We start from the raw sequence: 12,912 nt of genomic DNA on the forward strand, positions 1-12,912 counted from the left end.
GGGAGAGTATTTATATGTCATGTATCTGGAGGGTCTTTGAGGGGCTGCTGGTTCACGAAAGAGTTTAAAGGTGTTTTTTACTGATGATCTTTGACCTGCTTCTTTGAGCCGCTCACACTCAGACTTTTTAAACTCCAGACTCTAAAACTTGAAAAACATTAAAGTATTGATACATTTCAGCCGTCAAAATAAAGTTCACTACAGAGAAACTAACGCACACACAGTGCTCGTGTGTTTAACTTCCTCATCATTTATCTGTGGGTTTGAAAATGAGGCTTTACTGCCATCTTCTGGCAGAGAGTGAGAACTGCAGAACATTCACTGACTCAGGAGGTTTTGCATGAATCTTACACAGTGATGGAAACGTTCTTCTTTCAGGAAGTGATAATCCTTCAGAAGTAATAGTGAGCTTTAGATTCACAGCACAAACACACGAGTTTATACATGAAGAGCTGGACTGTAGAAATCAGCTTTCCATTTAGCATTTTTTATTCATTATGATCTAACTTTCTTAGAAGTTGCAAATGTAGCAGTTTGAAATAGACGCATCTTGTGTATTTCACCAAAACACTTTTTCCATTATAAATCTTCTTTTGTTTTTTTTTCTTTCTCTCTCCTGCCTGTGTTTTGGAGTCTGTGCGCGCATGCGTAATGACGCAGCTACGTGCATGCGTGGTGCACGTACTGGCTAAAGCCAATTTGGACGTTAAGTGATTCTCTGCTAATAAATGTGAATAAAAGTTGTTATGTGTGACTTGGACACGTTCAAACTGATGTGTTAAGCTCTGTGTAATATCCGACTCGTCCTGTGTCAGTCCTGCAGAGGTTGGAGTTCGCTAATTTACGCTTTTAAAATAAAACGCTAATGATAGCGTTCTAAGTTAGCTTAAATGCTATGCAGCAAGCTCCGCCATGCTTCGTTAAAGTCGAGGTGAAATGAAAAATGTAATTTTAATCCTTTTAGATAAACAGAAAATCAATTTCTTCGTATTCTTACATCAAAATCCGATAATTTTTTCTTCTGGTAAAACTACATTTCACACGTGCTTACGTAAGTTAGCACCAAACAATTTCAACCAATCAATCTGCAACATTTAGCCACAGAGCACCAAGAACGCTCGGTCAGTTAGCTAGCTACTGCGCTGTGGAGAACGTCTGTCTACGCCCACTTCTCAACGATCAAATCGAATCCCTCTCATGATATGTCCCGCCTGCACGTCCTGTTTCACTCGGAAATACGTCACGATACGGAAGCTAGACACTCTCGAAATGCTGTTTCAGCTCGACTTTAATGGTGTGCGTATCAGGGAGAGTCAGATGCAGACTCATGTCACACACAGCTCAAGATTCACTGCATTTCTGTCTGTTGCACAGCGAAAGTAAAGAACCCACCAGAACCCATGTGCTGTCTCCTGAATCTTCATTAACTACCAGAACACAACGCAGACACAACACACACGTTACACAAACATTCCTGATCAACTCTTTGAACGCGTCACAACATGGTGTTTAGAGCGAGTTTTTTTCCCTGAGTTAAAATGAATAATCATTATGAGAGTGATTCTATTCATCTGAACTATATACACGTTTTTAACTGTTAGTGAGTTGGTCTGAATCTTAAATAAAAAGAATCCTGTTCTGTCTGATGTGTGTCTGATGGTCATGTGATCACATCCTCACATTCAGCACACGCTGTGTCTGCTTCCTTTATTCAACCAGCAGGTGAAGCTGTCAGCCTGCAAACATCCAGACACACTTTAAAAACACTGACTCTCTCGTTTCAATGTTTTTCTTTCAGTGATTATCATTGATTTTAGAAACAATGTGATCTGTTGTGCTGAGATGGAAGAAGTCGGACCTGAGATCAATACATATGAGTTCTTCCTGCAGGGCGGATGTATGGAAGAAAAATCTATGTCTTGGATTGTTTCTATGAAATCTCACTCATCATTTGTCTGTTTTAAACAATGAGAGAAAAATCTGACATCTGTCCATCATTCTGACAATTAAATGTTATTACTAGTGCTGTTAGGCTATTGCAAGTCTGACGCTTCAGTCCCCCAACACACCTGCACCTCTGCACGCAGCTGCTGGCCCCGCCCCCTCTTTCTGTCCGTCTCGCCGTCTGCTGTTGACTGTCTTCATCAACAGTCTGTTTTATTAAGTCACAAACGTTCAATATTTTCAGTTTTCACAGCATGTGAGCCGCGAAACGATCGATCATTACCAAACGACACCGGCATCTTTTATGAGCTTTAAGACACGACAGAACGAGGACGCAGCCTCTGCTTGCAGGTTCAACTCCCCTGTAGAGAACATTTCAGCCTAGTTACAGTAAATACACATCATTAAAGATCAATGTATTCAGTGGGGAAATTGAAATGTCTCTTCAGACTGATGGATCGGTCACACTGGACGTCCTGGATCTTATTTCATTATGTCATCAGGCCTAAAACAAACTACACCGACACAAACAGCCCCCCGCATGTGTTTGTATTTATTTAGATGTAATAATCAAAGTGCTCATTTTCTCACCTACTTTCTGTCTTGTGAGATTACTTACTCTTGTATCACAGAGCAGAGTTACGTACTGTAACTTCAGGACTTCAGAGGTGCAGAAAATATATTTCTCCACCAGTTTTCAATGAAGTTAAACTGTCACAATCACAGCGGCCATCTGGTGTCTAAAGGTGGTGGGAAATCAGGGTAACGTGCAGAGCTGCAGAGCTGCAGAGCTGCAGCTCACGCGCTCACACAGCTCACACAGCTCACACAGCTCACACAGCAGGGGGCGCAGAAGGTAACGTCTCTGAGAAAGGAAATGTCAAGCTCTTTGAGTGCTTTCAGATTCAAAGTCTTTGACAGGAGCTCTTTCATCAATCAAGTCCTTTTGATATTTAAAGAAACTCTGATAGTTATTTTGATGTGTTGTAATGCAGCTGATTGAAAGGTGTGCTCTGCATCAGGACAAACACACATGATAACAAAACCCAAAATGTCTCCAGAGATTGTTCTGGGAGGAAAAATGACTTTAAATGTTGAAATGAATGGATGTTGTATCACTGACAGTAATTGAGATGTAGAAGCAAGTTCAAAAACTGCTTATACTCTGAAGCAGACGACACACGGAGCGAAAAGAAAAGAAGCTGATAAAGAAAAGTTTCTATTTCTAATCAGAGCAGCTCGAATCCTGTCTGAGACGTGAAACAGGGACTGAAAAAGGAAATAATTCCTGCAGATGTCTATGATGGAAGAGGAGGAAGGAGAAGGAGGAGGATGAGGAAGAAGGATTGGAAGGAGGAGGAGGTGGAAGACGGAGAAGAAGAAGAAGAAGGAAAGGAGGAGAAGGCGGAGGAAGATGGAGAAGGAGGGGTAGGAGGAGGAAGAAGAAAAAGAAGAACAAGGAGGAAGAAGGAGGAGGAAGAAGAATTAGAAGGAGGAGGAGGAAGACAGAGAAGAAGAAGAAGAAGAAAGAGGAGGAGGAGTAGAAAGAAGAAGAAGAAGAAGAAGGAAAAGGAGGAACAGGCGGAAGAAGACATAGAAGGAGGAGGAGGTGGAGGGGGAGGAAGAAAAGGAAGAACAAGGAGGAAGGAGAAGTTTATATGTCTAATCAGAGCAGGTCGTTTCCTGTCTGAGACGTAAAACTGGGACTGAAAAAGGAAATAATTCCTGCATTGCTTCTCACTTTGCGCGTGTGTTCCAGGCTCTACAAAGGGCAGCAGAGCCCCGGACGCTGCGACTCACCCGCTGTGCTTCATGTTGGGGGGTTTGTCCATGCGGACGGCCAGTTTGATCTTCAGCTCCGTGTCCTGGCTGCTCTTTGCGACGACCATGCGGTGAAACTCGGCCTGCTTCGGACTGTTCGTGGTCGGGTTCAGGATCACCTGAGGAGGGACGGGATGAAGAGGAGGGACGGGATGAAGAGGAGGGACGGGATCGGTTAGCACGGGTCACAAAGCAGGGTGTTCTGTAAACTCTTATTTTACCTTTGAAAATAAATCTCTATTGTATTATGCACCAATCTGATCAGAGTCAGGGCTGATACTGAGCCTGCTTTATGGTATCTGTATTTTTCCTCCCCACATTTTAACACAAATATCTGCACTTTTTACTCCTTACACTTAAGACTGATCTCAACCTGAATAGACAATAACACAGAGAGTAGGCGATTCCTTGGCGTATCCACCAGTGCATATCACACAGGACCAATCTCTGAACCCATCAGCTACCATCTGAGGATGAGACGGCCTCTGGGAGCAACAGCAAACATGTCGGCCGTGTCCAGTTTAGACTGCGTTTAGCGATAGAGGACTTCTAGTCAAGACTTCCTCTCTGTGCGCTGCATTGTTTACAGTCCAGTTATAAAATAAAATAACTAAATAAACGCTGTCATCTCTCGGTTTGTCCCATCCCCCGGAGGAGCGCCCGTTCATCTGTCTGTGCTGAGTCTCAGTCTCACTGTAAACAGGAAGTTACACAGAGGCTGCACTCTGGCTGACTGCAGCGGGATGAAGCCCAAACAGAAACAGATTCTCTTGTGATCGACTTTAATTAACGGCTCTTCAGTTTGCTGAAAGAACAACATCATGATGCAGATTAGGAACAACATGAAGCTTTGTCAGGTCTGTCCTCAAGAGGAGAAGAACACTACTTTAACATGAGACGGAGGGCGGAGCCATCGTTTATGATGCATTCAAGGAAGTCGGGAAATCTAAACTCAAACACAGCGTCAAGCGAATTCGTCACTCAAGTTGAATGTTTGATCTAGAACAGACGTTAGTTAGTTAGCTTTGCACAGAAACAGCCGGTAAAATCGTCCTTCAGAGGTACGCTCTTTACTTTTACACTGTGAGGACATTTAAAATAATGTTCCTGTTTGGTGCTGTTGCATTGTGGGTATGAGGCAGGGCTTAGGTTTAGTCATTGTTCAGTTTCTCCCTGCAGATGCTCATGTTGATAGATATTAGAAGAGGAAATTATCACTTGTCTGCAGCTTCCTGGTTCTGGTGCATTCCCAAACTTTGATTTAATTATGAAACTAACTTTCTTATAATCACAAAACAAAGTCAAACAGCAGCTCTGTGAGAATCTGCACACCAGCAGCCGCGTTATTTACAGATACTATTCGTGCTTCAGCGACCTTCACCTGTCTGCTTCTAATACAATGCACATATACGCACAGTCTGGACTGTCTGTCTTTAACTCAATCAGGACTCTGCTTACACAACCTGCTTTTGTTTGTGTGTCAGTGACTCATGTTAACATCTCAAACAGCACAAAGGATGTCTGAAGCCCCCCCCGTCGTGCACCGTCCAATCAGTGTCCAATAATTAAAATGTCTAAACCTTCACAGCTGGTTTTATTTCTCCATTCATTCATGGATGCTTCATTTCGCTGTGATCTGACTCAGGTCACATCAAAAACAAACATATTTTGTGCTGCAGTGTGTTATTTGTGTGTGTGTGTGTGTGTGTGTGTGTGTGTGTAGACTCTCACCCGGCCCAGCTCCTTGTCCTCCAGAGCCAGGACTCCGGTGCTCTCTGTGAACAGCTTCACTTTGACCGAGGGCAGAGGGTGAGTGGTGGTGAAGTCCCCCTGAGTCCCCCACCTGAAACACACAAGCATCCTCTCTAAAGCCGGACAGACACTGAGCGTTTCACTGATGTTTTCAACTCACACGGCACAGTTTAAACAAGCCTCTCCTTCTTGTTTAGGGCTGGATTGAACTAAGAGACACTCTGAGGGCCCAGCTGTGTATATTTTAGATACGTTGTGTGTCCTAATGAATGAATGAAAAAATGAATGGCAGCAGCAGTTTATAGTAGTAATAGTGCATTGTCAAGCTGATTATTGTGCAGTATAAAGACAGTATTACTCAGTCACTTTGAGCAGCTGTAGGAAGGTGTGTGTGTGGACGCTACAGCTCTGGGGCAGAAGCTGTTCAGCAGTCAGTCTGTGTTTTTTATTTATTTATCATTTTGGCCTTAAATGCCTTTACTGACAGAGAGAGGACAGTGACAGTGTCGGAAACAGTGGAAGAAAGAATGGGGATGACAAGCGGCAAAGGGCAAAGGGCAAAGGGACAATCAGCATCTATAAGCGGGTCTTCCTGGGTCTGAAAAACCTGCATCAACAGCCTCATTTTGGTGGGAAAGGGGCTTTAGCGTTTTGTTTCTGACTAAACAGTCCTTCACATTTAGTTTCTCATCTGAACAGGATAATAACGTTTCTCCTAAAATATCAACTTCAAGTAAAATCAACTTCAAGCTGCAGCAGGTAAGATGGAGAAGAAAGCAGACTTTGCTTCAAAATTTTAAAGATTTCAACCTCCAGGTCCCTCCCCCTCTCTCTCCGCAGCACTGTCCTGCCTCCAAAGCCCTCCCCTCAGAGGAGGCTATCATGCGGCGCAGGCTAGTAACCACGGCAACTGAAGGAGCCAGATATACACTATGTAAAAACGTGACATGACAACAACCACAGCCGTTGTTTTACGCCACCAACACTATCGAAGCAGATATACATCAAACCAGCGGAACTCTGTGTTTTTGCTGTGAACGGTAATCTACAGCTGATTCTATTTAGCAAAACCAGCAGCGCTTAGTTTGCTAACAGAGACTGTGGATAAAACAGCGCAAACTAAGCAGTAACACACTGATGTTGTGAACATTTAGCCGTGAGAGCACAGGCACACAGAACTATCAGGAGACAGTCTGAAACGGTCACACTGCCTGGACATTTCACAGAGATATTTTCAGCCACTCCGCCATGAAACAACGCTGAACTGCAGCCACATTGAGAACAAGCTAACGTTAGCCCGACTGCTACACCAACGTAACAAAACCTCACGGTAACCGCAGACATCTTAGCAATGTGAAACAAAGACAGCAGAAATGAAGCTGGGGTAATTACCTGTCGAGCAGAACTGTCTTTGTAGTGTAAGCCGTAGTTGGCAATAGAGGGATGAGCAGTTTTTTCATTCCTGGTGGTTGTTTACACAAACCGGCTGACGCTGCGCACACTGAAGAAATTGAGCTTGACCGTGTGAGCATGCGCGGAGGAGTGGCGCTGCGCAGCTTGTGATTGACAGCAGCCCGAGAGACTGCTCGGCTCTGATTGGTTGTTGTGTTTGGGGAGCGTTGGATTCTTACAAATGCCATTAGGAGCAGTAGGAGGAGCCAAAGAAACATGATTTTTTCACAGATTATCTCTCTCATGCACCACAGCATGTTTAAAGTGACAGTTTGAGCAAATATGACAAACAGTTCATCTTAATAATGTTACCTACTAAAGCTTTAAGTTTAACATGAGGTAACGAGCTGGTTCTGCACAACATAACTTTGTATCTTAAACAACTTGTAAGACCGTGCTAATGCTAGTTCTAAGTTCCTCCGACCGGTACAGCCTTTGTTACGCTCTGCTGAATCTTAGTTGATATTTTCCAGATTTTAAATCTGCAGGGAGAGCTGAAGCTTTGACATTCAGCCAGGCTTGTGACAGGCAGTGATGACTCAGTGCATTAAGCATTTCACTTCCAGTAACTATTTATGTTTTTTAAATTATTGTTTTATTGGTGGTTTAAACGATGGTTTTACATACCCTCGGCGTCCTCTTATCACTTGTTGTATTCTTAATGAATTCTTATGTGTTTTAATGTTTTTTGTAACCGAGTCTTTGCATCTGTGTTTTCTAAATGTTTTATTTTCTTGCTTGGCTGCAAAACAAATTTCCCCCTCTGGGACACTAAAGTTGAAGTTGAAGGCTCTTTGAGGAAGTTTTAAGATCCAAAAATTCACATGAATTATACAACCAGACAGTCTGAGAGGTGTAAATCAGAGGAGGAACGACTTATATTGTTTTCAAAAGAGTAAACAAAGCCCCAAATGTCGCTGCAAGAAGACAATAAATATGACGTACATCTCAAGCTATTTACATTTGCACGCTTTAAACCCACAGGAAGTGCTTTTGTTCTGAAGAGCAATTCCTCAGACATTAAGTACTTTAAAGTTACAAATTATATTGTACGTTTTTCTCAGTTTCCTGTCAAAACGTCACATGAAGTCTTTGTCACCGAGTCAGTAAACAGTCTCGTCAGTGCCGGCTGTTATCAACAATCACTTACTGTGCATCTCTCAGAGGCTTGAACGGAGCAGGGAGACGCCTCCTGCTCAGGATGAGGGAGACTCGGCCGAGACACGCTCCTGTGATTACATGCCTCTGTGTCAAAACTGTCTTTTTAAGTGTGTGTGTGTGTGTGCGTGTGTGTGTGTGTGTGTGTGTGTGTGTGTGCGTGTGTGTGTGTGTGTGTGTGTGTGCGTGCGGTGCAGAGATGAAAGTAACCCCTTCACTTGTTGAGGGCAAGAAGCAACGCAGAGCTGCATGTATAGTTTCCCCAGTTTCCAAGGCAACATTGTGCAGAAAGGTGTGTCTCCTTCACACACACACACACACACACACACACACACACACACGAAAGCAGCATTTTTAAAGTAATCTCAGAAGAAGAAGACAGACGCTGACACAAACAGCTGTGACCTTGAGTGTTAACTCAGAGTGAAAACATGATGGCGGTGATATTATCGTGTCATTTTGTGGATTTATCGACCTTGAGCATTAAAACATTAAAGCCAGACGCTGCAGGAGCCCCATTTGTCAACAGAGCTGTCAATCATGAGGCCACACCCTTTTTATAGCATCAAATAGCTAATAGATAATAGACATAAATCAGCATGATAAGAACTAACTATAATGACAGAAAAATGTATTTGACGTGTATTTTGATTTTATAGTTTGACTCATGTCCCATCTGTTAACATGGAGGAGGCGGGCTTTATGAGCTATACTGCAGCCAGTCAGCAGGGGGCGACAGAGAGGGTTTGGCTTCACTTTTAGGGAGCTGTCATGTCGGCCATCTTTATATACAGTCTGTGGTTTATCAACAGCAGATACAACAACTTGTTTGTGTTCTTTTGTAGCTGAATCTGTTTACAACCCAAACCCTCTGCGCATGACGGCCTGCAGCAGGTCATACAGAACACAAAGACTGTAAAGATCATTTACATGGAAAAAGTTACAGATTTAATTTAGGAAGTTTCTTCTCTGAAAATAATTATAACTTAGAAAGAAGGAGCAGTGCTCGACATCCCAGAATGATTCAGTGCTGATTGCTTAAAGAGCTGTTACACTACAACTGCAGGACTCATCAGAGCAAGTGGACGACGGTGTAATCACAGCTAATCATGCTGTCTGTATAATTACTGTTAACCACAATGTCAGTAAGTGTGTGTTATTGAAGATGAAGGGTGCGGGCTAATTACAGTGAAGGTTACAGGAGTGAACCCGGGTTACAGAACAGGAGTACTGCTGAGGTGTTCAGGTGACGCTGAGCTCGTCTAATTGGCTCTGATTGGAGGACAGGTGACAGGAGGGAGAAAGGACCCCACCTGCAGCTGGAGCTTGTGAAAGGGCAGCCTCATTATGGCGAGGACACCCGCTGTCCGACGGGCAGCCAGTGACCGACACAGTTACTAAAAGAAGCGGGCAGGTGGCAAGGAAAATAAAAATGCTTGTCTTCAAAATAAAGATTTTCTTTATGTGTAATTAAATATATAAGTAAGTGACTGATTGGCTGATGCTTTAAACTCAGTCAGACTTCCCTGCAGAGACCTGTGTGTGTTATCAAGTTGGCTATGAGAAGAGGAGACACTGACTCCCATCACTCTTACATAACAGCCTCATCTTCTCGCCGCATCAGCCTTGACTGGAGAAGAAGAAACATGGCTCGAGGCGGGTTACGTAGCTGTTTGAGGAGGCTGAGGGTCGCTCCTCCTGTTACATAAAATGTGGACTTTTCTGTCTTCGATCCGCAGAGCGCCGTGCGATTCTCAAAGCTGCGGGTCTGCTGTGATTCAGATTCAGGGAACTGTGTTAAGAAGGCTTTCAGCGAGGTCAGTGTGTTCATTTCACCTTCAAAAGCTCAGACGGTAATCCAATAAAGAGTCAAGAGTGAAGCCTCGGCAGACTGTGAGCATGGAGACTCTCATACACAAAGTTTGAGCTCCTAACACTGTTCTCGTCTTTTTCAGAGCTTTGAGTCAAACTTTGTTCATCAGAAGAAACCCTTAAATATCAATAAACACTTTAAAATTAACAAAACTGTTGCATTTAGGAGTGTTTAACAACATTATATTAGTGATAATGAGCAAGAAAGCTCAGAAGGTAAGAGTAAAATCTAAAATTCAAACTTGTTTTTGACCTAAGACTCACTTTGAGCTTCCAACCACATCTCATGGTCTTCACCAGTGATTAAAGACAGTTTAAGTGTCACCTTGTACCTGTTTGTTTTCCGTTGACAGTAACATGCTAGCTTATGTTCAGTAATATGTTTAGCGTTGCTTGGAGGCTCCTCTCCTTCTCTCCTTCTCTCCTTCTCTCCTTCTCTCTCATCCTGTTGTGGTCTTGCTCAGAAAGTACTGTCGTGATCATGCAGATTTTACATCCTAAATTTAAATCATGTTTGATATTTTCAGGACGGCTCAGGTAAGTGTGCGAGCAGTTATGGATTTAAATATAAGAGATATAACACCCTCACATTACCTGATAATCTCAGCCAAGGGGTCAAAGCAGATTCTTTCCTAGATTGTCCGAGGGGTCGAGTCAGGTGTAACTCAGCACGATATTTCTGTAGTCTGAGGAACATCGGCCTTGGCTGAATGATCATGTCAGTATGCTAACATGCTAAAAAAGACATTTCTGAGAAAGCTGTGAAAGCTCCTGCGGGGAGTTTTGAAAGAGAATGAAATTAACAACAGTGATTGATTATTTCATTATAGATATTTTGAATGCCTGTAACTGCATTTGTTTAAATTTTTCACAGCAAAGATTCTCGATGAGTGACGTGTTTTAATGATCAAAGAAAGCGGGAGGAGATTTTTTCATTAGAAAACAACTTACACGTGCACAGGACAAGATCAGACAAGAGAAGAGACGTGCTTCTTTGTCCTAATGAGCGCTACAATCGACATAAACTGAAAGCTCCTCACAGGAGATTCAAGCAGGGTTCCCACTCTTTTTAAGAAATCCTTTTCCAGGACCTTTCTAGGGGAGAGTTTTTCTTGACAATACAGGACAGCACTTGCTCTCAAACGGTCATATAATTTAACGGTAGGCCTAGTACTGAAGCATTTAACCCCACGTTTATTCCTCCTTTTTTTGATGATGCAGGGTTCACGATGGAAATGTCTCAAGCCCCTTTTACACTGCAAGCTCAAGGCGGGATTAGTACACCTCTGTTATGATCCATCTTCTGTGTAAAACACACAGAGGCGGAATGGCAGGACGAAGCCGTTCATTAAGCCTACATCTATCCAAGTTCCACCTGAAAGAACAAAGCAATATATTGAAAAAAAGGATTGTGATACTCAGGTGTCATACTTTTCTGTCGTCTTTCAGTTGGTTAGAAAGTGTCTCAAGGCGGCAGTCTCACATCGCTCGCAGGACTCAACTGTGAATGTGACAGCTGTGGGAGCCCAGACTGGAGCTGAGGCAGCAAACTGCTACCAGCTCACTGACATCAGAATGTGTCATCAAGTAATTTAAGTCAAAACATCGGGCGTTTTAGTTGCACGCTAAATGAAAATGATCTAAACAAACAATCCATTTTACCTCACATGCTTAACATGAAAAGACGTGTGCTCACACTTACAGGAACATAACTATTAGCTGCTCACTTCACATTGCTAACAATCTGCTGCTTCAGTACTGCACACTAACCAGGCACAGCAATGGGTTTAAAAATAGAGCCACCACTAGGAGGAGACGTTGCATGCCAGCCAGGTGAGGGTCACACTGCACAGCTCATCCTAACAGTCATGTTACAAACTAAAATTCACACGTTGGTTTACGGAGGCGATCAGAGTGCAATTTTCTGAGAGCGAAAAATACAATTTTCCAGGACAACATAAATTATTTGCTCATTTTAATCAATTTCCAGGACTGGAAAACTGCTCTCTAAATTTCCAGGTTTCCAGATTTTCCAGGATGCGTGGGATTCCTGTTTAAGGTAGTACAATGTCTACCTCAATGTCAGTTAGTTAATTTGTACTGAACACGAAGCTGTATAAACCACGTTTTTTATTTGTATTGATTTTAACTGTTCTTATTTTTATACTGTACTTACTTACTTGTCTTTGAACTGCTGCAACACCTGGATTTCCCCCCGAGGATCAATAATTATCTGATCTTATCTTCTCTTAAGCACACGAGGCCGGCAGGAGAAGATGCAAATGAGATGTTTCTCAGGATTTATGTTATTACATATATTTACATTTTGGACTAGATGATCGTGCTGGATGAGAAGCCAAAGTTATTACAGTTCTCAGGGGAACATGAATGTCTGCAGCTCAATACAATCCATCAACAGCTGTGAAGATATTCCATTAAAACAACTGTGAAACTCATGTTTGTACAGGAGGAGAAAGTCTGTAATGTCTGTAAAACATGTCTGACATCTCCTTTATATGATGTGGAAGTTCAGCCGACTGACTTTGCCAGCTGACCTTTACCACTGAACCGCAGCTGAGCAACTGCTTTCTGTTTATCTGCTCACAATGAGCAAAACAAGCATTCGATATGTGAATGTTACACTGTTAATGATGCACATTAGCAGAGGGGAATTGATCCTGATTAAATAGCTGCTGAAAACAAGTTAAAGTATAGTAAGAAAATTAAAGTCGTACGGAGAACGTTTCATCTTACTGCTGCTGCTGTGCATCATTAAAGCACTTATATGCAAGCGCTGTTAACTTCATTTGCTTATTTCACATTTGCTTTTAAACTGTATCAAATGTGGAAGCTGCGCCAAACACTCATCAGATATTCACAGATTTAAATCAGGGAACTCCTGTGATGTTGTCA

At 42.7% G+C, this 12,912-nt stretch overlaps 1 protein-coding gene across 6 annotated transcripts in view; it reads right to left on the bottom strand.

Annotated features, from left to right (window-relative positions):
• The window catches only part of cadps2 (Ca++-dependent secretion activator 2), a 190,534-nt gene that overhangs the window by 89,236 nt on the left and 88,386 nt on the right, over nt 1-12,912 (bottom strand). For all 6 annotated transcript variants that reach the window (XM_069685871.1, XM_069685869.1, XM_069685872.1 and 3 more), the window contains exons 7-8: nt 5,497-5,608; nt 3,745-3,884 (exon numbers count right to left, since the gene is read on the bottom strand). In XM_069685871.1, coding sequence (XP_069541972.1) covers nt 3,745-3,884; nt 5,497-5,608 — 252 coding nt within the window. The remainder of the gene's footprint in view (nt 1-3,744; nt 3,885-5,496; nt 5,609-12,912) is intronic.

This window comes from Semicossyphus pulcher, unplaced genomic scaffold (assembly GCF_022749685.1).
Source record: "Semicossyphus pulcher isolate SPU_LCO1_2020_fin unplaced genomic scaffold, fSemPul1.0.p SCAF_8, whole genome shotgun sequence".
Lineage (NCBI taxonomy): Eukaryota > Metazoa > Chordata > Actinopteri > Labriformes > Labridae > Semicossyphus > Semicossyphus pulcher.